Genomic DNA, 24,944 nt, shown 5'->3' on the forward strand with positions numbered 1-24,944 from the left:
GCCGTCGTCGGGTCGATATGGGAGCGTGAGCCCGTGGGGCGAGGAGGGATTTGTGCTTGCTCCTGCCACGTTGTCTCCACGTGGTCTTCGGGGTACAGAGCCAAGCTTTTCGACGCTGCCTCCAGCATCTCAGCCATCTCCATCGCTTGGGTCAGGTTGAGATTCCCTTTCTCCAACAGCTTGAGCCGGATGTACGAGGACCCTACCCCTGCTACAAACGCATCTCGGGCGAGGTCGTACATGTACTGCTCAGCCGACACATCTTTGCAGTCACAGCCCCTGGCAAGCTGTAAGAGCTCATTGGCGTAATCCTCCATGGTTTCGCCCGACTGCCGACGTCGTGTAGCGAGGAGGTAACGAGCGTGGATCTCGTTGGGTGGTCTCGTGTATCGTTTTTTCAAGAGCTCGATGGCCCTCGGGTAAGTGGTGGCCGCACGAATCGCGAGATAGACCGTGAGGCTTACCCTCGCATGGAGGACCTGGAGTCTGTCGTTGTCCGTAGTAACTGCTGCAGAGGCCGCCAGGTAGTCCTCGAAACACTTCAGCCAGTGGTCGAAGGTGTTGGAGGCACCGACCGCACGTGGGTCCAGTGTCAGACGCTCTGGTTTCAGCATTTGCTCCATACTCTCTTTACTGTCGAGAGTTTTGCGTTTGTCAATAAAATTGATGCGCGACAATCAAGCACGAGGTACAAGGCTTCAGCGATTGAAGGCTTTTATTGACAAACAATGGAACTATCTAAACACGAGTACACCATTCCAGACTGGAGGGGTCCCGCCTGAGCAGAGGGTCTTATACCTCTCCCCAGGAGGCGGGGCCCGACCGGGATGTGCCATAACAGCATCCACCACAGGTATATTAATCCCACAGTGTAAACACCCTAGCCCAACAACAACATTATAACAACCCCACAGTGTCAACACCCTAACCCAACAGTAACATTGGAATAACCCCACAGTGGTAACCAACGATGGTTCACCACAGTATCCTACAGTGTAGTGTATATCTCAGGGACCAGTGTGAAGCCCAGAGGCCAGTGTGTACCCCAAAGACCAGTGTGTACCCCAAAGACCAATGTATTTGAAGAAGGGAAAGGGTTAATGTTTTTTGTATTCAATGTATTTTGTACCTAAAGGGTTAATGGATTTTGTACCTAGAATGCATCACAAACATAACCCTTCATTGTGGCTAATCTCCTCAGGTTTATACTGCTTTTGACATTAATGCAAGTTATTCATTGTTTGTACTGCTTCCGACATTTATACCAGTTAACTTTTATCCTTATAACAATAGATAGTCAATGTAAATGTGAATGTGTTTGTGAAGTCTTACCTTTCCTACAAGTTTGTGTGTGGTTTGCGGAAGGGGAGCAATTCCATGATGTGGATCGCGATATCGGCCGTTTGAAGAGGAACTCCCGCTGGGGCAGCTGGAAGAGTGCCGGAACTTCAAAAGGAAACCGCGGGAAGAACAGGAAACACAAGACCTGCACTTCGTGAGCTGAGAATGCCAGATACACTGGTTTATGGTCAGAAGCTATAAATGTATTTTTAGTTTGTAGCTGGTCTAGTAGCTTGCTTCATGACCAGCAGTTGTGAATTGTCTGTTTGAATCGTGACTGGTCTGGGGTTGAGTCGTGACCAGTATTAGAAGCCATGCTGTATATATATATCCCCACTTTTCTGTGTTCAGGGAGAACTTTGGCTTCCGCTTTCAAGGGGTCAAGTTCTCCCGCAAGCTTGTGAGAATAAAGCCTACTCTATTTTGACTCATACCAGTCTCAAAAGGTATTTTTTACCGACTACAATTGGTGCCGAAACCCAGGACACCCCGGGATCTATTTGCGGGACTCTGTTTGCAGGCTCAGGTTGAATGACCACAACCTGGCACTGGAATAGAATTCTGAACCTAATAGGGTGAGGTGAACCTACAGTGAGGTGATCATATGTGATGAGAGAGTGTGAGAGTGAAAGACGTCTGAACTGAACACATACGGACAAGGAGGCATTTGTCTGTTATGGATTCTGAAGTGAGTGTAAAGACTGGAGAAAAGTTGCCTGAGGTGTGATGTTCAGACATGAGTGAGAAAGAAACTGTCTGAGTGATCACCGGAGTAGAAGCCGGCTTAATAGTGTAAGAGGTGGTACGGAGGTATTTGATCACCCCTGACAGGTAACACCGGACTCCGATGAGAGCAGCCTAGGAGGGGGAGAGCGAGAAGGGAGAATAGAAGGCTCCAAGTGGTGAGTATAAAACTTATCTGTATTATGGCAGGATCACAAGGACAGTGGGGACTTCCAGAATCCCTGATAAATGAGTGTATGACTGAGAGGAACAAATTCATTAAACAGATGAGAAAAGGGGGGTGGAACTTATCCTACCCTCTGGGCCAACAGCATAAGTGGTTGGATAAAGAAAAGAGAAACATGACAAAGAAAATAGGAGTACTGTTAATACATCAGTTAGCTGGACTAATTGAACAAGTAGTCGCCTCTACTAAAAAGTGGAGTGAGGATAAAGAAAGGATTAGGGAGTTAGAATCCAGAGTAAGGGAACTGGAGAAACAAAACCAAGTATTAGAAGAAAAGCTATGGAGAGGGGAAACCGTTCCTCTACCTCCTTATGAGTCCACACAACGGGCTAACCGCTCCTCCAAAGGAGTGGGAAGCGCTAGAACACAACTGAGCGCCAGTAACCCGAGGGGGAACAGATGCGCAGCCAAAGGTAAATTATAAACCATTCACCCCAGGTGAGAGGCAGCAAATAATGGCTTCCCTGGGTAAATTACAACCTAGAAGCGCAAACACTAAATTCTGGGAAGAATTAGACACAATCTGGGTAGGACACCAATTACACCTGAGAGACGTACACCAGCTGGTCAGGGCAGTCTGTTCAGCAGGTAAGTGGAGGCAGGTAGCAGGTGGACCCGCCGCTCCTCCAGCGCAGGATTATAGTGGGGGACGGTGGACACATGTAGTCGGCCTAACATCAGAAATAGATGCCCAACAGACACCCTTCACCCACTTTGAAACTCTGAGATTGGTAGGGAATGCTCCTACTAACTGGAGCAGAATAACCACAACAAAACAGTTAAAAGGGGAAGGAGCTTCTGAATATGGGGAATAGTTGTTCCAGGTATATCAGGAGTGCTCAGGACAAGGAAACCCAGGTCGAGGAGATCGAGCGTTCATCCAGGCTTTTAAGGATGAATTCTTTAGTGTTCACCAAAAAATCCTTAAAATGGGAATTCTCAGTACCCCGAACTATGATGAGTTGGTAGAATGGGCTAATGGCATACCTGGAGGTGGATAGGAGAGATCTTAGTTTTTGTATTTCAGTGTGTTTGTGTGATCTGGTTGCAAGTCGAATGTAGGTGGTTGTTGTTGTATTAGACTGAGAGCAGGAATTGTTGAAGCCTTGTTCTTGTGGAGTGTTTATTGCGGGTAATAAATGACCTTAGGAGAGCTGGGGAGGTAGAACATAGAACAGTACAGCACAGAACAGGCCCATCGGCCCACGATGTTGTGCCGAGCTTTATCTGAAACCAAGATCAAGCTATCCCACTCCCTATCATCCTGGTGTGCTCCATGTGCCTATCCAATAACCGCTTAAATGTTCCTAAAGTGTCTGACTCCACTATCACTGCAGGCAGTCCATTCCACACCCCAACCACTCTCTGCGTAAAGAACCTACCTCTGATATCCTTCCTATATCTCCCACCATGAACCCTATAGTTATGCCCCCTTGTGATAGCTCCATCCACCTGAGCAAATAGTCTTTGAACGTTCACTCTATCTATCCCCTTCATCATTTTATAAACCTCTATTAAGTCTCCCCTCAGCCTCCTCCACTCCAGAGAGAACAGCCCTAGCTCCCTCTACCTTTCCTCATAAGACCTACCCCCCAAACCAGGCAGCATCCTGGTAACTCTCCTCTGCACTCTTTCCAGCGCTTCCACATCCTTCTTATAGTGAGGTGACCAGAACTGCACACAATATTCCAAATGTGGTCTCACCAAGGTCCTGTACAGTTACAGCATAACCCCACGGCTCTTAAACTCCAACCCCCTGTTAATAAAAGCTAACACACTATAGGCCTTCTTCACAGCTCTATCCACTTGAGTGGCAACCTTTAGAGATCTGTGGATATGGACCCCAAGCTCTCTCTGTTCCTCCACAGTCTTCAGAACCCTACCTTTGACCCTGTAATCCACATTTAAATTAGTCCTACCAAAATGAATCACCTCACATTTATCAGGCATTTGCCATTTTTCAGCCCAGCTTTGCATCCTATCTATGTCTCTTTGCAGCCTACAATAGCCCTCCACCTCATCCACTACTCCACCAATCTTGGTGTCATCAGCAAATTTACTGATCCACCCTTCAGCCCCCTCCTCTAAGTCATTAATAAAAATCACAAAGAGCAGAGGACCAAGCACTGATCCCTGTGGCACTCCGCTAGCAACCTGCCTCCAGTCCAAAAATTTTCCATCCACCACCACCCTCTGTCTTCGATCAGACAGCCAGTTACCTATCCAATCGGTCAGTGCCAACTACTGAGTCCACTACTGCTGCAGGCAGGGCATTCCACGCCCTTACTACTCTCTGAGTAAAGAACCTACCTCTAACATCTGTCCTATATCTCTCACCCCTCAATTTAAAGCTATGACCCCTCATGCTAGCCATCACCATCTGAGGAAAAAGGCTCTCACTATCCACCCTATCTAACCCTCTGATCATCTTGTATGCCTCTATTAAGTCACCTCTTAACCTAATATAAGGTGTTAAAACTGTTAAAGATTAAAGTGATAAGATTTCTTGAATTTACTTCTGTTTTGAGTTTAATTATAGTTTGGAAGAAAGAAGAATAAAAGTGACTTTTAAAATGTTTTACTGACATTTCCGTTTAAGATGTTAAGTTTGAATGAGTGTTGGAAGCTTCAATGTGTGTCTGTGTGTGTTTAACAGAGTTGATGTTTTGATGTTCTTCCCTGCTGTGATTTTACAACAGTGGGTTTGATACAGAGTTTAAATAAAATTAGAAGGTAAATTGAAATTTCAAAATCAAAGTGCATAAATTGAAGTTTGAAATAGCCAATTTGAATTTTGAATAAACCTGTGTTTGAATTTTGTTAAGAAAGGATTTAAACCTTGGAGGGAACCATGTGTTCTCTCCTTTGTCTTGAAGAGAAGATTATGAGACAGTAAGTTGAGAATTGGGAGAAGAAAATAAGTAATTTTATGGGAAAGTAGATAAACAAGAACAAAAGAATGTGGTAAATGTACTGTCTATGAGTCAGTTTAAATTATTTTAAGTTAGTGAAATGAATCGTAATTCTGCTTATTTCAAGTTCTAGCAGGAGATTAATCAATTAAAATCTCAGTTGCCAATGCAAATTGCCCATTTAGGATGCAGTATTAAGGTCTGCAGGATATAGCGATTTATGAATGTCTAATAGTTTAATATTCTGTAAACCGGTTAAAATTATGTACTGCCGTTGGAATTTTATGTGCTATCTATTGTTCAAAGTTTGCCAAATATTGAGCACTGTAAAGCTTGAAATCTAGCCAGTTAAGATCAAACCAAATTGTTACTGATTAATTAACTAGTATGTATTGTACCTACTTTGGTTTTGATTTGGCGCCTGTTGTTTTCCTTGAGTGCGGGGGTTTTGATCTGGAGCTCAGTTTAAAATTGGAAACGGCTTGGATTAAAGGGGTTTGGATATCACAGTTATGATGTGTAAAGTGGTATGATACTATTTCCCTTGATTATTTTTATTATACAGCATAGCACTGCCATATAGACCCGAAAATAAAATAAAATCCTGAAAAGCCTTCACCAATTTTGTATAATATGGTTATATATTATACAATATATATATTATCGCCATACAAATGATTAAATTAGATATAGTGTCAGAGTACATCATATAAAGATTGGAGCTGTATGGTATGTGATTTTAATGGGGAATGCGGTGTCTTTTGATAAGACTATATACAAATGAATGGATGTCCAGCTGCAGCCGAAAAGCCAGTGTAAAGTGTTATTTAATTCACACTAAGCTTTCTATGGAAGGGGGGTGTGTAGTTAAATGTATAATGTACTAGCTAAAGCCATACAGATATCGGGAAATTATGGACAGAGATATTGCCCACTATACTGATGAGATTAAGAGTTACCGCAAACCGGACAACCGGATTAACCCCTTATGAATTAATGACAGAATGGGCGATGATGTAGGTTCACTAAAAGATGAATTCAGGAGATATGTTTGGAACTAAGCACCCAACCAATAAAGCCTACTCTATTTTGACTCATACCAGTCTCAAAAGGTATTTTTTTACCTACTACATATTTCTTAGAGACCAGTGTATACCCCAGAGGCCACTGTATACCTTAGAGACCAGTGTGTACTCCAGAGACTAGTGTGTATCCCTGAGGCCAGTGCGTACCCCTGAGGCCAGTGTGTACCCCAGAGACCAGTGTGTACCCCAGAGACCAGTGTGTACCCCAGAGACCAGTGTGTACCCCAAAGACCAGTGTGTACCCCAGGGGCCAGTGTGTGTGCCCCAGAGACCAGTGTGTACCCCAGAGACCAGTGTGTACCCCAGATACCAGTGTGTACCCCAGAGACAGTGTGTACCCCAGAGGCCAGTGTGTACCCCAAAGACCAGTGTGTACCCCAGGGGCCAGTGTGTGTACCCCAGAGACCAGTGTGTACCCCAGAGACCAGTGTGTACCCCAGAGACCAGTGTGTACCTCAAAGACCAGTGTGTACCCCAGTGACAGTGTGTACCCCAGAGGCCAGTGCATACCCCAGAGACCAGTGTGTACCTCAGAGACCAGTGTGTACCTCAAAGACCAGTGTGTACCCCAGGGGCCAGTGTGTGTACCCCAGAGACCAGTGTGTACCCCAGAGACCAGTGTGTACCCCAGAGACCAGTGTGTACCTCAAAGACCAGTGTGTACCCCAGAGGCCAGTGTGTACCCCTGAGGCCAGTGTGTGTACCCCAGAGACCAGTGTGTACCTCAGAGACCAGTGTGTACCTCATAGGCCATTGTGTACCTCAAAGACCAGTGTGTACCCCAGGGGCCAGTGTGTGTACCCCAGAGACCAGTGTGTACCTCAGAGACCAGTGTGTACCTCATAGGCCATTGTGTACCTCAAAGACCAATGTGTACCCCAGAGGCCAGTGTGTGTACCCCAGACGCCAGTGCATGTACCCCAGAGACCAGTGTGTACCCCAGAGGCCAGTGTGTACCCCAGAGACCAGTGTGTACCCCAGAGACCAGTGTGTACCCCAGATACCAGTGTGTACCCCAGAGACAGTGTGTGTGCCCCAGAGACAGTGTGTACCCCAAAGACCAGTGTGTACCCCAGGGGCCAGTGTGTACCTCAGAGGCCAGTGTGTACCCCTGAGGCCAGTGCATACCCCAGAGGCCAGTGTGTACCCCAGAGACAGTGTGTGTGCCCCAGAGACAGTGTGTACCCCAAAGACCAGTGTGTACCCCAGGGGCCAGTGTGTACCTCAGAGGCCAGTGTGTACCCCTGAGGCCAGTGCATACCCCAGAGACCAGTGTGTACCTCAAAGACCAGTGTGTACCCCAGAGACAGTGTGTACCCCAGAGGCCAGTGTGTACCCCAGAGACAGTGTGTACCCCAAAGACCAGTGTGTACCCCAGAGACCAGTGTGTACCCCAGAGACAGTGTGTACCCCAGAGGCCAGTGTGTACCCCAAAGACCAGTGTGTACCCCAGGGGCCAGTGTGTGTACCCCAGAGACCAGTGTGTACCCCAGATACCAGTGTGTACACCAGAGGCCAGTGTGTACCCCAAAGACCAGTGTGTACCCCAGGGGCCAGTGTGTGTACCCCAGAGACCAGTGTGTACCCCAGAGACCAGTGTGTACCGTAATCAGTGTAACAATGAAAGTACAAAATTATTTCAGAAAATTTGTTGATTTAAAATGCCTTTTTTGGAGGCTGCATCCTATTCTTACTCAGGCTGCACTCTACAAAGGGTCGTGAACGAAGCCCAGTCCATCACTCAAACCAGCCTCCCATCCATTGACTCTGTCTACACTTCCCACTGCCTCGGTAAAGCAAACAGCATAATCAAGGACCCCACGCACCCCGGACATTCTCTCTTCCACCTTCTTCCGTCAGGGAAAAGATACAAAAGTCTGAGGTCACGTACCAACCGACTCAAGAACAGCTTCTTCCCTGCTGCCATCAGACTTTTGAATGGACCTACCTTGCACTAAGTTGATCTTTTGAATGTACCTACCTTGCACTACATTCTGCACTCTCTCCTTTCCTTCTCTATGAACGGTATGCTTTGTCTGTCTCGTGCGCAAGAAACAATACTTTTCACTGTGTACTAATATACGTGGCAAGAATAAATCAAGTCAAATCAAATCAAATCCTGTCCCGTCGCTTCCATCCTACCTGGACCTGTTCGCCGAGCCAGTTGAAAGCCTGAAAGCCAGGCTCTGTCCGGATGATGAAGATACCAAGGACAAATTGCATTCCCAGTCCCACAAACAGAGTTCGCCCGGAAACCTGAACATCAGAGGAAGCAGTTAGCACACAGGGAGTCAAAACACCTGACCCACCCAGGAGACAGAACAGCATGGATATATATATGTATATCTGCGTCAGACTGGCTTCTTCACAAAATTATCATTTTAAAAAAATAAACAAGTGGCCGGACTGATGAAATGACCACATGGAGGTCGTTCTGGAGGTTTCTGAGACGTTTAAACTTTGAGAAAAGGCTTACACATCAAACCCCTGGAATGTAACTCTCCTTGTACTGCACAGACATTCCAACCAAGTCAACACAATGCTCCAGGGACCTGGGTTCGATTCTGGCCTTGGGTGGCGTTTGCACGTTCCCCCCCCCCCCGTGGGGTTTCCTCCGGGTGCTCCGGTTTCTTCCCACGCTCCAACGATGTGCGGGTTAGGTGGCTTGCTCGTGATAAATTGCCCCTTAGTGGCAGGGGGGTTAGCAGGGAATTGGGCCTGGGCGAGATTGTTGTCAGTGCAGGCATGAAGGGCTGAATGGCCGCCTTCTGCACTGTAGGGCCTCTATAATGAGAAGATGAGGCGACTGCACCAGCCGGCTCTGGACAAAGGCAAAGCTATTTGTGACTCCTCATCTCCAAACTTATGGTTCCACAGTTACCTGCTCTAAAACACAATGGGTTTTAATAAGGGGAGGGGTCTGATTAGTTGCACCACTTGAACTGAAGCCATTCTGTCACAAGATAGAGACTCAAGCATTTGAATTTGTTCAATTGTACAGCTTTTGAATTCTATAGTCAGTTGTGGTTTAACCTCCAAAGAGAACCGGACTCCAGGTTTAACAGCCAGCCTTTCCCCACCATCTCTCTCAGAGTCTGATCTCCAGAATATACCCTGAATTTCACTGACAGAGGGAGCTAATTTCCAGGACAGAAGAATACTTTGCTGAATCTACAATGGACTCAGTTGCAGGCGAGTGCCACAGACAAAGGTCAGGAATTCTGGCAAAAAGCCACCTGGAAGAATTTCCATTGGACATTGACGTACTGGATTCTGGACTCACGGGAAACCATATTTCTTATTTTTATCATGGTCTTTGCCCTGAACCCCTCTCTTTCCCTTATCCTTCTTTTATTGTATAAATACAAAAAGGGGCAAACATTGCACATCTCCTCCCCATGTTTGGAGTGTGTGTAAAATAAACCAACCCTCTGAGTTGATCTTATCTTGACTTTGCTATTAAGACAGGGTTGGAATGCTCCAAAACTGATGGGTTGGGGAAAATACACCACCACTTATCATAGAATCATAGAATCCCTACAGTACAGAAGGAGGCCATTCAGCCCATCGCGTCTGCACCGATTCACAATCTTATCCAGGCCCACATCTCCACCTGCCCAAGTCCCATCACTCCTAATCTACCTTACCTACACAATTTGGGACACTAAGGAGCAATTTGGCATGGCTAATCCCCATAACCTACACATCTTTGGACTATAAAGGGGGGAAATCTGAAATCAAAACACATTTCTCTTTACGGACACGGTGAGAGGAGAAATCAGGGTTGTTTAAATTAAACCCCTCTTGCCCGTAACACATGGATCCAAAATACCACAAAGACCTCCATGTGACACAGATTGGCACAACTGCTTTGGGATTTTCCCGGCCAGTTTGGGGTGAGGTCTCTGGTGCTCACCTTTGAGATGTTGGTGATGTTGCTAGCCAGTGTGATCAGAGAAGCAGAGATTCATGGAATAATACAGCACAGAAGAATGCCATTTGGCTCTTGGGACTTGTGCCCACTCTTTGAAGGAATGATCCTATTTGTCCCACTCCTTCTCCAGAGCCTTATCAGGTATTATGTATTTGACCAATTCGCTTTTGGAAGCTTTGTTGAAGTTGCTTCAATCATTCTTTCTGTTGGAATATTCTAGACCTTGACGAATTGTGGTGTAGTAAAGTTTCATTTCATCTCCCCTTGTTCTACAGTTGACTTTGTGGTCACTCAATCGACTGGATAAGGTTTCTCCTTATTTACTCTGTCAAAACTCTTCATAATTCTGAAAACCTCCAGTAAATCTACTCATAATCTTGGTGTGTCCCGCTGCTCAGTGTGACACAGTTAAGTACATGGGTGAAGTGAGTTAGCGTGCTTCCAGTTTTTGGTATGCTAGTCTGCTTTTCAACCTCAGCCTTTACACTGCGGTCAAAGGTCGCTCCCTGTCAATACACAGTCTCTGCATGGCCCCTCACTATTGTGGCTAAGATGAAGTGTAGTATTGACATGCTGTGCTTGGTTGAAGTCATTAGGTTACACTTTAACTTCATTTGAAGCAATTTTTAAAAGTGGCATCTCGGCCTTTTGGCTAAGATGCAAATGAGATCAAGCCTTGGAGGAGGAGCTATTCCTACTCCAATCAGCTTGGATCATGTAGATCAAGCCCAAGACAGGAGGTGAGAGCCCTGTCTTGTCAGCTTGGATTGGGAATGTCTCAACTTGTTGAGACTCTGGATTGGACTTGATTTGATTGAATTGGAATAAAAATACAAAATAAAAATTGTGCCTTTAAGAAATGTATTTGAATCATGTTTTTGTGCAGGATCTGTTTTAATAATCTGTTCCAACCGGTGCTGCTGTGTCTGTATCTGGCAGCCCTGTATTGTTACTGCAGGAGCATAATTGCTCCTAATTGCTGCAATGCTGGTTTTAATCTGAACTATGCTGCTGTGTTACTTTAGTGCTCTCCTGGGGCTCTTGCAGAGTGGGGTTTGATTGGGTTGATTGACAGTAATAGCAGGTGACTGGGTGGAGCTAGGCTTACATGGAGAAATCAAACTTAGATGCTGTTTGGAGTTGTTAGAGAGCAGAGCCTCTCTCTTTCTCTATCTATCGAGTTGGAGACTAGAATCTGACAGGAAATAAGTCTCTTTCTCTGAGATTCTGCTGGATCTTTCTCTGGAGTCGGCTGTATGAGAGTCAGGAGAAAGGTGCCAGTCTGCATCTCTGTCCAGAGGTGTTAAAAGGCTGGAAATCCAGCATCTACGTGAGCATATCTGGTTTGGTGTTAACTGGTTCTAAAGAAGGGATTTATATCCATGGGATACCTCTAAACTGGAACAACAGAGATAGCTAGCTGTTAAGAATTATACTTTGTCGTGTTTAAGTATTTTAAATGATAAGCTATGCTAATTATTTTTGTTGTATTCTAACTGTTTTTAAATAAAGTTTGTTTTGATAAAAACTTCCTAGTGGGTCACTTGAATCATACCTGGAGCGAAACACCTTATATTCACCTTAATACCAAATTCAAAAGAAAAAGTTAGGGTCCAGGCTAACTTCATAATAAACCCTGGAGTTTCTGATCTGGTCCCTACTCTTCTGATCTATGCCCAACTCTCCACTGGGATGGCCACTCTATTATCACCAACTGCGCCATTCCAGAGTTGCTGAATTTTCTATCTCCCTCCAACCAGCCAGATATTCCACACCATTGTAGATTCATAGAATCCTTATAGTGCAGAAAGAAGCCATTCGGCCCATTGAGCCTGCACCAACAACAATCCCACCCAGGTCCTATCCCCGTAACCCCACACATTTACCCTTATAATCCCCCTGACACTAGGGTCAATTTAGCATGGCAAATCAACCTAACCCGCACATCTTTGGACTGTGGGAGGAAACTGGAGCACCCGGAGGAAACCCATGCAGACACGGGGAGAACATGCAAATTCCTCACAGACAGTGACCCGAGCCAGGAATAGAACCCGGTTCCCTGGCATGGTGAGGCAGCAGTGCTAACCACTGTGCCATCAATCCGGCCATACCTTGGGGAAAATGTTTTGCACAGAACAAAGGCCTCACTGGGAAAATTGTCTGAGACTCATATCTCCATCCATTGTGACTGCGCAATCTCTCTCATCACCCCCCTCCCACTCTCCCCCTGACCACGGTGACAGGCCCTCCCTGAATTGGGATGGATTTGGCAGATCTCTATGGGGAAGAGGTGACTCACCGCCAGAGGACTCTTGGAGAAGATGAAGAGTATGAAGACAAGCAGGCACAATCCTCCGAAGGAAATCAACTGCTTCGGCCTTTTTGCTGTGTCAATGGCCAGCCAGGCAATCAATCCCGCCAAAGCGAGCAAAGCAAATATCCTGCCAGGAAGAAACCAGAGTAAAGCGGGCCTGATTCTTTATTTAAAACACATTTCGTTTCACTGTTTCAGAGAATGGAGTCCAATACCATGAGGTAGCCTGTCCTTGGTGTGTGTGCCCACTTGACTGAACAGTGCAGTACAGGGGGAGTGCAGCACTGCTGGAGGTGCTCACCTTCAGGTGAGATGCTAAGCTCAGGTCTCAAGGCCTGAATTTTACCGGCCCACCTGCCACGGGAATCGGAGCGGGCGAGGGGCGGACAATGGGAAGGTCCATTGACCTCGGGTGGGATTTTACGGTTTTGGGACGGGCGAGGCTGGAAAGTCGCACCCCAAATGTCTGTCAAAGATCTCAGGGCACTATCTGGACAAAGAGCAAGGAGATTCCTTGCCAGTATTTATCACAGCATAATTGAGAAGAAACAGATAGATTTATTAGCAATAGGATGTCCTGTAGGCATGAACAGATGCTGTTGTCCGGCAAGTTTATTTTATATTATTCAGTGAGATCAAGGTGGATCCTACAAGTTAAAACCCAACTTTTTAAAAAATTCATTTGTGGGACATGGGTGTCGCTGGCTGGCCAGCATTTATTGCCCATCCCTAGTTGCCCGAGGGCAGTTGAGAGTCAACCACATTGCTGTGGCTCTGGAATCACATGTAGACCAGACCAGGTAAGGACGGCAGATTTCCTTCCCTAAAGGACATTAGTGAACCAGATGGGTTTTTCCAACAATGGTTTCATGGTCATCAGCAGATTCTTCATTCCAGATATTTTTTATTGAATTCAAATTCCACCAGCTGCCGTGACGGGATTTGAACCCGGGTCCCCAGAACATTAGCTGAGTTTCTGGATTAATAGTCTAGTGATAATACCACTAGGCCATCGCCCCCGCCCCCCCCCCTGCACCCAACATGAGAAGGGTTCAGTTGACTTGGAAGTGACTTACCTTTTAAGCCATCTGGAATGCTTCTGGAGGCAGGACGACACAGGGGTGAAGAGGTTAATGATTTGTTTTCCAAAGTGCTTCTTTAGGAAATCATAAGAGACGAAGAATGTGACAACGCAGGTCATGATGAGTAGGGCGAGAGCTCGCTGGAGGTCAAATATGCAAGCGGTGATGAGGAATGCCAAAAAGACTGGGTTGGGGAGTAACAGAACAAAAGCATTAATTGATTTTTCGTTTTGTTTCTTGGGCAAAAAAAAAATTCTCTTCAAAGACAATCTGAACCTCTCCTTGAAGTGAAGCAACATTGACCTTAATGGCTGGGAGGAATTCGCAATGAATCATTCAGAATGGAGACAAGTTGCCCATTGGGCTGCGTCACGTTTTACTATGGTAATGAACCAGAGTAGCAGCCAAGAAGGAAATAAAAGGAAATAAATCCTGGATTCCTTCATGGGCCGTCCAGCTCCCTGTGTCCAGAGAATGGTGGGTTAAGAATCGACCTGTTCAGTCACATGGCAGCCCCGAGGCAGAAACTCGTGACCCTGAGCAGGCCCCAGCCTCGAGTCGAGTGGCACCGATAAATTTAAAATTCGCATGCTTCTTTTCAAATCCCTCGAGGGTTTTGGTCCTCCCTATCGCTGTAATCTCCCCCAGCACCACAACCTCTGCACTTCTCTAATTCTGGCCTCTTGAGAATGCCTCATTTTATTCACTCCAGCATTGGTGGCCGTGCTTTCGGTTGGCTCCTTAAGCTCTGGAACACCCTTCCTACCTCTCTCTGCCTCGCTACCTCGTGTTGCTTCTTTAAGACACACCTTAATATCTATGGGAGATGTACGAGGCAAGTTTTCTTACACAGAGGGTGGTGGGTGCCTGGAACTCGCTGCCGGGGGAGGTAGTGGAAGCAGATACGATAGTGAGTTTTAAGGGGCGTCTGGACAAATACATGAATAGGATGGGAATGGAGGGATATGGTCCCCGGAAGGGTAGGGGGTTTTAGTTCAGTTGGGCAGCATGGTCGGTGCAGGCTTGGAGGGCCGAAGGGCCTGTTCCTGTGCTGTGATTTTCTTTGTTCTTTGAGACTGGAAAATCCCACCCGAGGTCAACGGACCTTCCCATTGTCTGTCCCTCTGCTCCGAATCCCATGGCGTGCGGGGGGGGGGGGGTCACACGGGGAGGTGGGGTGGGGGGGGGGGGATCGGCGGGGGAGAGACAGTAAAATTGCAGTGTGTATCTTTGCTCAAAGTTTTGGTCATCTGACACGTTGGCACAGTGGTTAGCACTGCTACCTCACAGTGCCAGGGACCTGGGTTCGATTCCCAGCTTGGGTCACTGTGTGGAGTTTGCACATTCTCCCCATGTCTGCATGGGTTTCCTCCGGGTCCTCCGGTTTCCTCCCACAGTTCGAATGACGTGCTGGTTGGGTGCATTGGCCGTGCTAAATTCTCCCTCAGTGTACCCGAACAGGTGCCAGAGTGTGGCGACTAGGGGTTTTTCACAGTAACTTCATTTCAGTGTTAACGTAAGCCTACTTGTGACACTAATAAATAAACTTTAAACTAGCTCCTTATGTGGCCTGGTGTCAGACCTGGTTTTATAGTGCTGCTGCTCTGGAGGTTAGATATATGAGAATATGTTGTTGTTGATGTTAATATGAGGCAGTTTGGACTGTTTGCTCCAACAACAGAGGAACAGAACCCACTGTGCTGCTCTAACCTCCCTCTCCCGCTATTCTCAGAGATGTTCTGAGTGAGGCCTACTCAACAGGAGTATAACGTGGAGCCTACTTGAGATGGAAAATGCTACAAAAATACTCTGAATGGGGTGAATGAAGACTGTCCCAAGTTGCAATTCGTAAAGGAGGGAAATTTTCACCTTGTCACTGGGGGCAGAGCCAAAATCCAGAGCGCGATTTACTGAGTTGACCTCTGACCCCAGTCAGGAACACTTACGTGCGAGGATTAAGAACAGGATGATACGTCTGACCAGAGTAGAGTGAGCTTTGTACACCATCTTTGCACTTGAGAAAGACTTGGAAACTTTACTGGAAAATAGAAACGTCAATATGTCAACCAATCGTTCAGAGTGAAGGATTCCAGATGATTCTATGACCTGAACTTTTGAGTCTAACTTTTGAGATGCTGTACTGAAAACTTGTGTCTCTCGGAATCATCTCATTGCGTCAAAGCCAAACAGTAAAGGATAATGAGAGGCATGGACAGAGTGGATAGTCAGAAGCTTTTTTCCCAGGGTGGAAGAGTCAATTACCAGGGGGGCACAGGTTTAAGGTGCGAGGGGCAAGGTTTAAAGGAGATGTACGAGGCAAGTTTTTTTACACAGAGGGTGGTGGGTGCCTGGAACTCGCTGCCGGGGGAGGTAGTGGAAGCGGATACGATAGTGACTTTTAAGGAGCGTCTTGACAAATACATGAATAGGATGGGAATAGAAGGATATGGTCCCCGGAAGGGTAGGGGGTTTTAGTTCAGTCAGTGCAGGCTTGGAGGGCCGAGGGGCCTGTTCCTGTGCTGTAATTTTCTTTGTTCTTTTTTCTTTAGCAGGATATCAACACTTCAGTTGTGTTGCGAGGCCAACTGGTTACCACCCCGAGGGTGACCTCTTGCCCACCTTCCTCCATTCTGACGCCCGCTCCATCAGGCAAAGGTGAGGTAATCCTCCAACCAAGCAGCAGAAATATTACCCCCTTCTGAATGTGTTTTTGGTATTGTTTGGGAGGGGGGGCGGGCGGTGGCGGAGGGAGGGGAGTTCAGGAGGCGGGAGGAGAGGGGGTATCACTTTTGGGATATGCAAAGAAGGGAGAGAATTGGTTGGGAATAATTGGAGAATAAAAAAAGAAGACTGGGTGACCTTGTGTTTATTGCAACGAGAGCCATTAGACCAGCTATAGAATTATAAAATGTTGACACAGGAGGAGGCTATTTAACCCATCATGTCCCGTGCTGGCTCTTTGAAGTAGGGCGGCACGGTGGCACAGTGGTTAGCACTGCTGCCTCACAGCGCCGGGTTCAATCCCTGGCTTGGGTCACTGTGTGTGCGGAGTTTGCACGTTCTCCCCGTGTCTGCGTGGGTTTCCTCCGGGTGCTGCAGTTTGCTCCCACAGTCCGGGATGCATAGGTAGAGGAATTAGTGGGGTAGTATGTGGGGTTGTGGGGATAAAGACTAGGTGGGATTGTTGTTGGTGCAGACTCGATGGACCGAATGGTCCACTTCTGCGCTGTAGGGAGTCTATAATTCTATTAAAAAATTGACCTAGTGCCAATCACCTGTCTTTTCCCAGGCAGGGCATTCCAGATCCTAACTCACTGCGTGACGCAGGATTCCCTCATGTCACCATTGCTGCACTTGCTGATTAACTGTTGCATCTGGTTCTTGTTCCTTTGATCAATGGGAACAGTTTCTCCCTATCCACTTTGTCCATATCCCTCAGGATTTTGAACACCTTGATTGAGTCTCCTCTCAACCTTTGCTTCTCCAAGGAAAGTGGCCCAACTTCTCCAATCTATCCACACAATTGGAGTGCCTCATCCCTGGAACCATTCTCAAGAATCTTTTCTGCGCCCTCTCTAATGCCTTCACATCTTTACCTTGAAGTGGGCACAATACTCTAGTTGAGGCTGAACTAGTGTTTTATACAGGTTTATTTTGCCACCATTTATGAAGCTGAGGATCCTGTATGCTTTATTAATAACATTCCCAACCAGTCCTGCCACCCTCTTAAAGTTTATTTATCAGTGTGACAAGTAGGCTTACATTAACACTGCAATGAAGTTACTGTGAAAATCCCCCAGTCGTCACACTCCGGCGCCTGTTCGGGTACACTGAGGGAGAATTTAGCACGGCCAATGCACCTAACCAGCACGTCTTTTGGACTGTGGGAGGAAACCGGAGCACCCGGAGGAAACCCACGCAGACACAGGGAGAAGGTACAGATTAAATTGATAAATTCTTGATTTCTCGAGGAATTAAGGGCTATGGGGAGAGAGCGGGTAAATGGAGTTGAAATCAACCATGATTGAATGGTGGAGTGGACTCGATGGGCCGAATGGCCTTACTTCCGCTCCTATGTCTTATGGTCTTATGGTCTTATTCTGCACAGACAGTGATCCAAGCTGGTAGACGAACCCGGGTCTCTGGCGCTGTGAGGCAGCAGTGGTAACCACTGTGCCACCGTGCCGCCCCTATAAGCACATATACCCCGCACTGCTCTTGCACCCCTTTGGATTTGGACCTTTTATTTTATATTTCCTCTTTGAACTTTTCTTCTGAAAATGAATCACTCCACACTTTTCTGTATTAAATTACATCTTGTCTGCCCATTCCACTAACATGTCCCATCTGATGTCCTGCACACAATTCACAATACTTCTAAGTTATGCAAACAGCCTAAATAATTACCCTTCCTTGTCAATCTTAAACTCATTCAAGCGTCTGAACTACCTCCTTTGTCACTATGATCTGGGCAGAACTTTCTTACCATAGAATCATAGAATCCCTACAGTACATAAGGAAACCATTCGGCCCATCGAGAGTGTACCGACCACAATCCCACCCAGGCCCCACTCCCGTAACCCCACACATTTACCCTGCTAACCCCCCCTGGCCAATCAAACTAACCCGCACATCTTGGGACTGTGGGAGAAAACCGGAGCACCCAGAGGAAACCCACGCAGACTCCGCACTGATAGTCACCCAAGGTTGGAATCGAACCCAGGTCCCTGGCACTGTGAGGCAGCACTGTGAGGCAGCAGTGCTAACCACTGTGCCACCGTGCCATCCTTGTTAAAGACAGATTCAAAGGGGTGAATTTTCCCGTTCCGTCCGCCATGGGGATCATAGCAGGCGAAGGGGGGACCATGGAAAGGTCCATTGACCTCGGGTGGGATTTTCCAGTTTCAGGGTGAATGCAGCTGGAAAACCATGATCAAAGTATTATGAACACAGGTCGCATTGTCTTGACTTGTGTTCTCCTACATCGAGAAGGGTGCCCTGACCAGGAAGTTCCAAAATATTGAAAGGATTAGGTAGATATGAAGAAGCTCTCTCCTCCAGAGGGTGTGAGAGTGGGGGAGGTATCTAGAATGAGATGGCGCAATCTTAGGTCGAGATTTTCCAGCCCCCGCTTCTGTGGTGTATTTTTTGGTGGTGGAGGTGGTTCACCATTGGCTCTGCTGGCGAGATTTTCCAGTCCCGTCGATGGCGTTTTGCGTGGCTCGTCTGTTCTGCTGCCGGGGAACTCACCATGGGGGCGAGGGGGTGGGGAGGTCATCTTTGGTGGGACTGGAAGACTCAGCCAGCAGGCAAGACTGGAAAATCCTGCCATTTGAATGTGATCGGAGTTGCTTGGAATGGCCTTTCTCTCACAGAGGGGAATAGAAATGTGGAGCCCACTCTCCCCAGTTGGAGACTTTGAATGCTGGGGCAATTGGAGCACTCATGACAGAAATGACCCAGGGGTCTTGTTGGGTGAAGGGTATGGAACGCAAGCAGGAAAACGGGGATGAGGTACAGATCTGCCCTGATCTAATGGAATGGTGGAGCTGGCTAGAAGGTATGAAGGACCTCTTCTTGTCCGGAATGTTCTGATAGTCCCTTCAGAGATAAACAGGTGACACCATGTTAGTACTTTAAGCAAAGAACTCATGATTCCATTTGGTTTCTACCTCAGGATTTTGTGATTCCTTTTCCTTTCAGTTGACGGAGACTCTGTGTCATCGGAACGATTAGCTTGTGTGTCTTCCTGCGGGGACAAATCACAAATGATCCGTTAAAGTTAACAATCTCACTCTGACTGCAGGGAGTCAAAGAGATCTGAAGGACAAATCTAACTGCTTACCTGCATTTCGAAGCCCATGTTTTCCACACCCTCCTTCTCATTGGTCTTGTTGTTTTCCATTTCCGCAATCCACCACAGCGCACTGTAAAAAAGAAATTCAATAATTAAAGGAAAATAGAACATAGAACATTACAGCGCAGTACAGGCCCTTCGGCCCTCGATGTTGCGCCGACCAGTGGAACCAATCTAAAGCCCCTCTAATCTACACTATTCCAATATCATCCATATGTTTATCCAATAACCATTTGAATGCTCTTAATGTTGACTATGATGTTAGTCATGTCACATGTCAGAACTGCAGAGCAACAGAGTTTAAGAATCATGAATCCTGACAGTGCAGAAGGAGGCCATTTGGTCCATCGAGTCTGCACTGACTCTCTGAAGAGCCTTTTTACCGAGGCCTACTCACACAATTATCCCATTAATCCACCTAACCTACACATTTTGGGACACTAAGAGGCAATTTAGCATGGCCAATTCCCTTAACCTACACATCTTGGGACACGAGGGGCAATTTAGCATGGCTAACCCATCTAACCTACACTTCCTGAGACACTAAGGGGCAATTTAGCATGGCCAATTCCCCTAACCTACACATCTTGGGATGCTAAGGGGCAATTTAGCATGGCCAATCCACCTAACCTGCGCATCTTCGGACTGTGGGAGGAAACTGGAGCACCCGGAGGAAATCCACCCAGACACGGGGAGAACGTTCAAACTCCATACAGACAATGACCCAAGGCCGGAATCGAACTCTGATCTCTGGCACTGTGAGGCAGCAGTGATAACCTCTGTGCCACCGTGCTGCCCTGAATGAATGAAGGAAGGTCAACAAATTATCGCCTCTGAAGGAGATAATAAATGAGGAAGGGGCAATTGTGGCTGAATAATTTGCCTATTTTCCAACCACAATTGGACTTCCCTGTAAACCAGCAGCGGAACGCGTACACACGCAGTCATCAGGTTTGTGTGTTGCAGTTCAACAACTTATAGTTTTTCCTCGTCCAACCATCATTGGAAAAATCCTACAAATGAAATCCCAGCTTTTTTGGCAGGTGCTGAGATCTTTGTTCCACACTTCCTACTCGCCAACCCATCCAGGCAAGTGAGGGATATTCCACCACACCGATGCATCTCAGGACACAAAGGGGCAATTTTAGCATGGCCAATCAACCTACCCCGCACATCTTTGGACTGTGGGAGGAAACCGGAGCACCCGGAGGAAACCCACGCAGACACGAGGAGAATGCGCAAACTCCACACAGACAGTGACCTGAGCTGGGAATCGAACCCAGGTCCCTGGAGCTGTGAAGCAGCAGTGCTAACCACTGTGCTACCGTGCCGCCCCGTACTTACAGAACTCCCAGCCTCGGACCAGCCTGCAAGCACACTGCGCCACTGAAACATGGGAGCAAACTCCACTTGCATCAATAAACAAATAGAAACCGGAAAGGAATGTCACTGAAGCAGTTTATTAATCACTCGGGTAACATTGTGTGCAAATACAGGGTAAATATTGTGACAAAGCCATGCAGTTAAGTCGCTACAACAGAAATCATCTGGATAGATATAAGAAGTGGGATACTGGAATTCTCCTGTTGGCTTGCACCCATGCTCCGAACCAAATCACAATCTATATTTTCTGCTGTGTTTTGTATTAACGTAGCCCTGACTGGCTAACTAACCCTGTGGTCTATTGAATGCCCTCCTGTAGATTATCGGATGCTCTATGGACAGATAGTCCTGCCCCTCCCCTGCACATTGCGTTCCAGCGTCTCACTGCACGTCACTGTTCTCCAGTCCGATCTCCCCACTTCAGTAAACTTCAGCTCAATAAACCTCTTTTTAAAAAAATTTAATTTTTATTAATGTGACAAGTAGGCTTACATTAACACTGCAATGAAGTTACTGTGAAAATCCCCTAGTCGCCACACTCCGCTGCCTGTTCGGGTACACTGAGGGAGAATTTAGCACGGCCAATGCATCTAATCAGCACATTTTTCAGACTGTGGGAGGAAACCCACGCAGACACGGGGAGAACGTGCAAACTCCACACAGACAGTGACCCAAGTCAGGAATCGAACCCGGGTCCCTGGCGCTGTGAGACAGCAGTGCTAACCACTGTGCCACCGTGCCACCCACGGCTGTGTGTGTCTTAACAAGTCTCATTCACCCATGGTGCCTGGGGTCACTGACCTACAGTAGCTCCCCGCCCACTAAAACATCCCAGAAAACAAAGACACAGACAAAGAGTAGCCTCATGAGGGTTTCGAACGTGGCAGAGTGGGAAGCTCGTTCCACTCTGAATCACAAGCTTGCGGTTCTCAATCCCACTCCTGGGACCTGAGCACAAAATTGACTCCTGTACGCTGTCTTTGAAATCATAGAAGAAATCATAGAAGCCCTACAGTGCAGAAGGAGGCCATTCGGCCCATCGAGTCTACACCGACCACAATCCCACCCAGGCCCTACCCCCACATATTTACCCACTAATCCCTCTAGTCCCTCTAATCTACGCATCCCAGGACTCTAAGGGGGCAATTGTTTTTAAAACCTGGCCAATCAACCTAACATCTTTGGACTGTGGGAGGAAACCGGAGCACCCGGAGGAAACCCACGCAGACACGAGGAGAATGTGCAAACTCCACACAGACAGTGACCCGAGCCAGGAATCGAACCCGGGACCCTGGAGCTGTGAAGCAGCAGTGCTAACCACTGTGCTACTGTGCCGCCCAATCTTTTGATTGGATTTGATTTGATTTATTATTGTCACATGTATTCGGATACAATGAAAAATATTATTGTGCACTATACAGACAAAGCATACTGTCCATAGAGAAGGAAAGGAGAGAGTACGGAATGTAGTAGGTAGGGGTGTAGAGAAAGATCAACTTAATATCATAGAATCATAGAATCCCTACAATGCAGAAGGAGGCCATTCAGCCCATTGGGTCTGCACTGACAACAATCCCACCCAGGCCTTATCCCCGTAACCCCATACATTTACCCCGCTAATCCCTCTAACCTACACATCCCGGGACACTAAGGGGCATTTTTGCATGGACAATGCGCCTAACCCACACATCTTTGGACTGTGGGAGGAAACCGGAGCACCCGGAGGAAACCAACACAGACACAGGGAGAACGTTCCCAGCTTGGGTCACTGTCTGTGTGGAGTTTGCAAGTTCTCCCCGTGTCTGCGTGGGTTTCCTCCGGGTGCTCCGGTTTCCTCCCACAGTCCGAAAGACGTGCTGGTTAGGTGCATTGGCCGTGCTAAATTCTCCCTCAGTGTACTGAACAGGCACCGGAGTGTGGTGACTAGGGGATTTTTCACAGTAACTTCATTGCAGTGTTAATGTAAGCCGACTTGTGACACTCATAAATAAACTCCATACAGACGGTCACCCGATGCCGGAGTCGAACCCCGGTCCTTGGAGCTGTGAGGCAGCAGTGCTAACCACTGTGCCACCGTGCTACTCATTGACAGTTCGTTTGTTTAAGAAGGGTAGCAAGAATAATCCAGGTAATTACAGGCCAGTGAGCCTTACATCAGCGGTAGGGAAATTATTGGAGAGGATTCTTTGAGACAGGATTTATTCCCACTTGGAAATAAGTGGATGTATTAGTGAGATGCAACATGGTTTTGTGAAGGGGAGGTCGTGTCTCATTAACTTGGTCGAGTTTTTCGAGGAAGTGACGAAGATGATTGATGAGGGTAGGGCAGTGGATGTTGTCTACATGGACTTCAGTAAGACCTTTGACAAGGTCCCTCATGGCAGACTGGTGCAGAAGGTGAAGTCACCTCGGGTCAGAGGAGATCTGGCAAGGTGGATACAAAACTGGCTCGGTCAAAGAAGGTAAGAAGTTTAACAACACCAGGTTAAAGTCCAAAAGGTTTATTTGGTAGCAAATGCCACTAGCTTTCAGAACAGGCTGACCCTTTGTCAGGTGGAGTGGAGAAATGCTCACTCCAGCTGACGAAGGGACAGCCTGTTCCGAAAGCTAGTGGCATTTGCTACCAAATAAACCTGTTGGATTTTAACCTGGTGTTGTTAAACTTCTTACTGTGTTTACCCCAGTCCAACGTCGGCATCTCCACATCGGTCAAAGAAGACAGAGGGTAGCAGTGGAAGGGTGCATTTCTGAATGAAGGGCTGTGACAAGTAGCGTTCCTCAGGGATCAGTGCTGGGACCTTTGCTGTTTGTAATATATATAAATGATTTGGAGAAAAATGTAACTGGATTGATTAGTAAGTTTGCGGACGACACAAAGGTTGGTGGATTTGCAGATAGCGATGAGGACCATCAGAGGATACAGCTGGATATAGATCGGTTGGAGACTTGGGCGGAGAGATGGCAGATGGAGTTTAATCCGGACAAATGTGAGGTAATGCATTTTGGAAGGTTTAATACAGACAGGAAATATACAGTAAATGGCAGAACCCTTAAGAGTATTGATAGGCAAAGGGATCTGGGTGTACAGGTACACAGGTCACTGAAAGTGGCAATGCAGGTGGAGAAGGTAGTCAAGAAGGCATACGGCATGCTTGCCTTCATCGGCCGGGGCATTGAGTTTAAAAATTGGCAAGTCATGTTGCAGCTTTATAGAACATTAGTTAGGCCGCACTTGGAATATAGTGTTCAATTCTGGTCGCCACACTACCAGAAGGATGTGGAGGCTTTGGAGAGGGTACAGAAAAGATTTACCAGGATGTTGCCTGGTGTGGAGGGCATTAGCTATGAGGAGAGGTTGGAGAAACTTGGTTTGTTCTCACTGGAACGATGGAGGTTGAGAGGCGACCTGATAGAAGTCTACAAGATTATTAGAGAGATGGACAGAGTGGATAGTCAGAGGCTTTTTCCCAGGGTGGAAGAGTCAATTACTAGGGGGCACAGGTTTAAGGTGCGAGGGGCAAAGTACGAGGCAAGTTTTTTACACAGAGGGTGGTGGGTGCCTGGAACTCGTTGCCGGGGGAGGTGGTGGAAGTGGATACGGTAGTGGCTTTTAAGGGGCGTCTTGACAAATACATGAATAGGATGGGAATAGAGGGATATGGTCCCCGGAAGGGTAGGGGGTTTTAGTTCAGCCAGGCAGCATGGTTGGTGCAGGCTTGGAGGGCCGAAGGGCCTGTTCCTGTGCTGTAATTTTCTTTGTTCACATAGATCACATAGAATCCTACAGTGCAGAAAGAGGCCATTCAGCTCATCGAATCTGCACCGACCACAATCCCACCCAGGCCCTATCCCCATAACCCCATGCATTTACCCTAGCTAGTCCTCCCGACACTAAGAGGCAATTTAGCACGGCCAATCCACCTAACCCGCACATCTTTAGACTATGGGAGGAAACCGGAGCACCCGGAAGAAACCCACGCAGACACGGGGAGAATGTGCAAACTCCACACGGACAGTGATCCAAGCCGGGAATCGAACTCGGGTCCTGGCGCTGTGAGGAAGCAGT

General features: G+C 47.2%; 1 protein-coding gene across 1 annotated transcript in view; it reads right to left on the minus strand.

Moving 5' to 3' along the window:
- Positions 1-24,944, minus strand: part of slc28a1 (solute carrier family 28 member 1) — a 76,969-nt gene that overhangs the window by 42,795 nt on the left and 9,230 nt on the right. Inside the window, exons 2-7 of the mRNA XM_078200179.1 lie at positions 19,484-19,565; positions 19,311-19,387; positions 15,585-15,676; positions 13,633-13,822; positions 12,542-12,683; positions 8,451-8,564 (exon numbers count right to left, since the gene is read on the minus strand). Of these exons, the coding sequence (XP_078056305.1) occupies positions 8,451-8,564; positions 12,542-12,683; positions 13,633-13,822; positions 15,585-15,676; positions 19,311-19,387; positions 19,484-19,543 (675 nt within the window). The 5' untranslated portion in view covers positions 19,544-19,565. The remainder of the gene's footprint in view (positions 1-8,450; positions 8,565-12,541; positions 12,684-13,632; positions 13,823-15,584; positions 15,677-19,310; positions 19,388-19,483; positions 19,566-24,944) is intronic.

This window comes from Mustelus asterias, chromosome 29, assembly GCF_964213995.1.
Source record: "Mustelus asterias chromosome 29, sMusAst1.hap1.1, whole genome shotgun sequence".
NCBI classification, from domain to species: domain Eukaryota; kingdom Metazoa; phylum Chordata; class Chondrichthyes; order Carcharhiniformes; family Triakidae; genus Mustelus; species Mustelus asterias.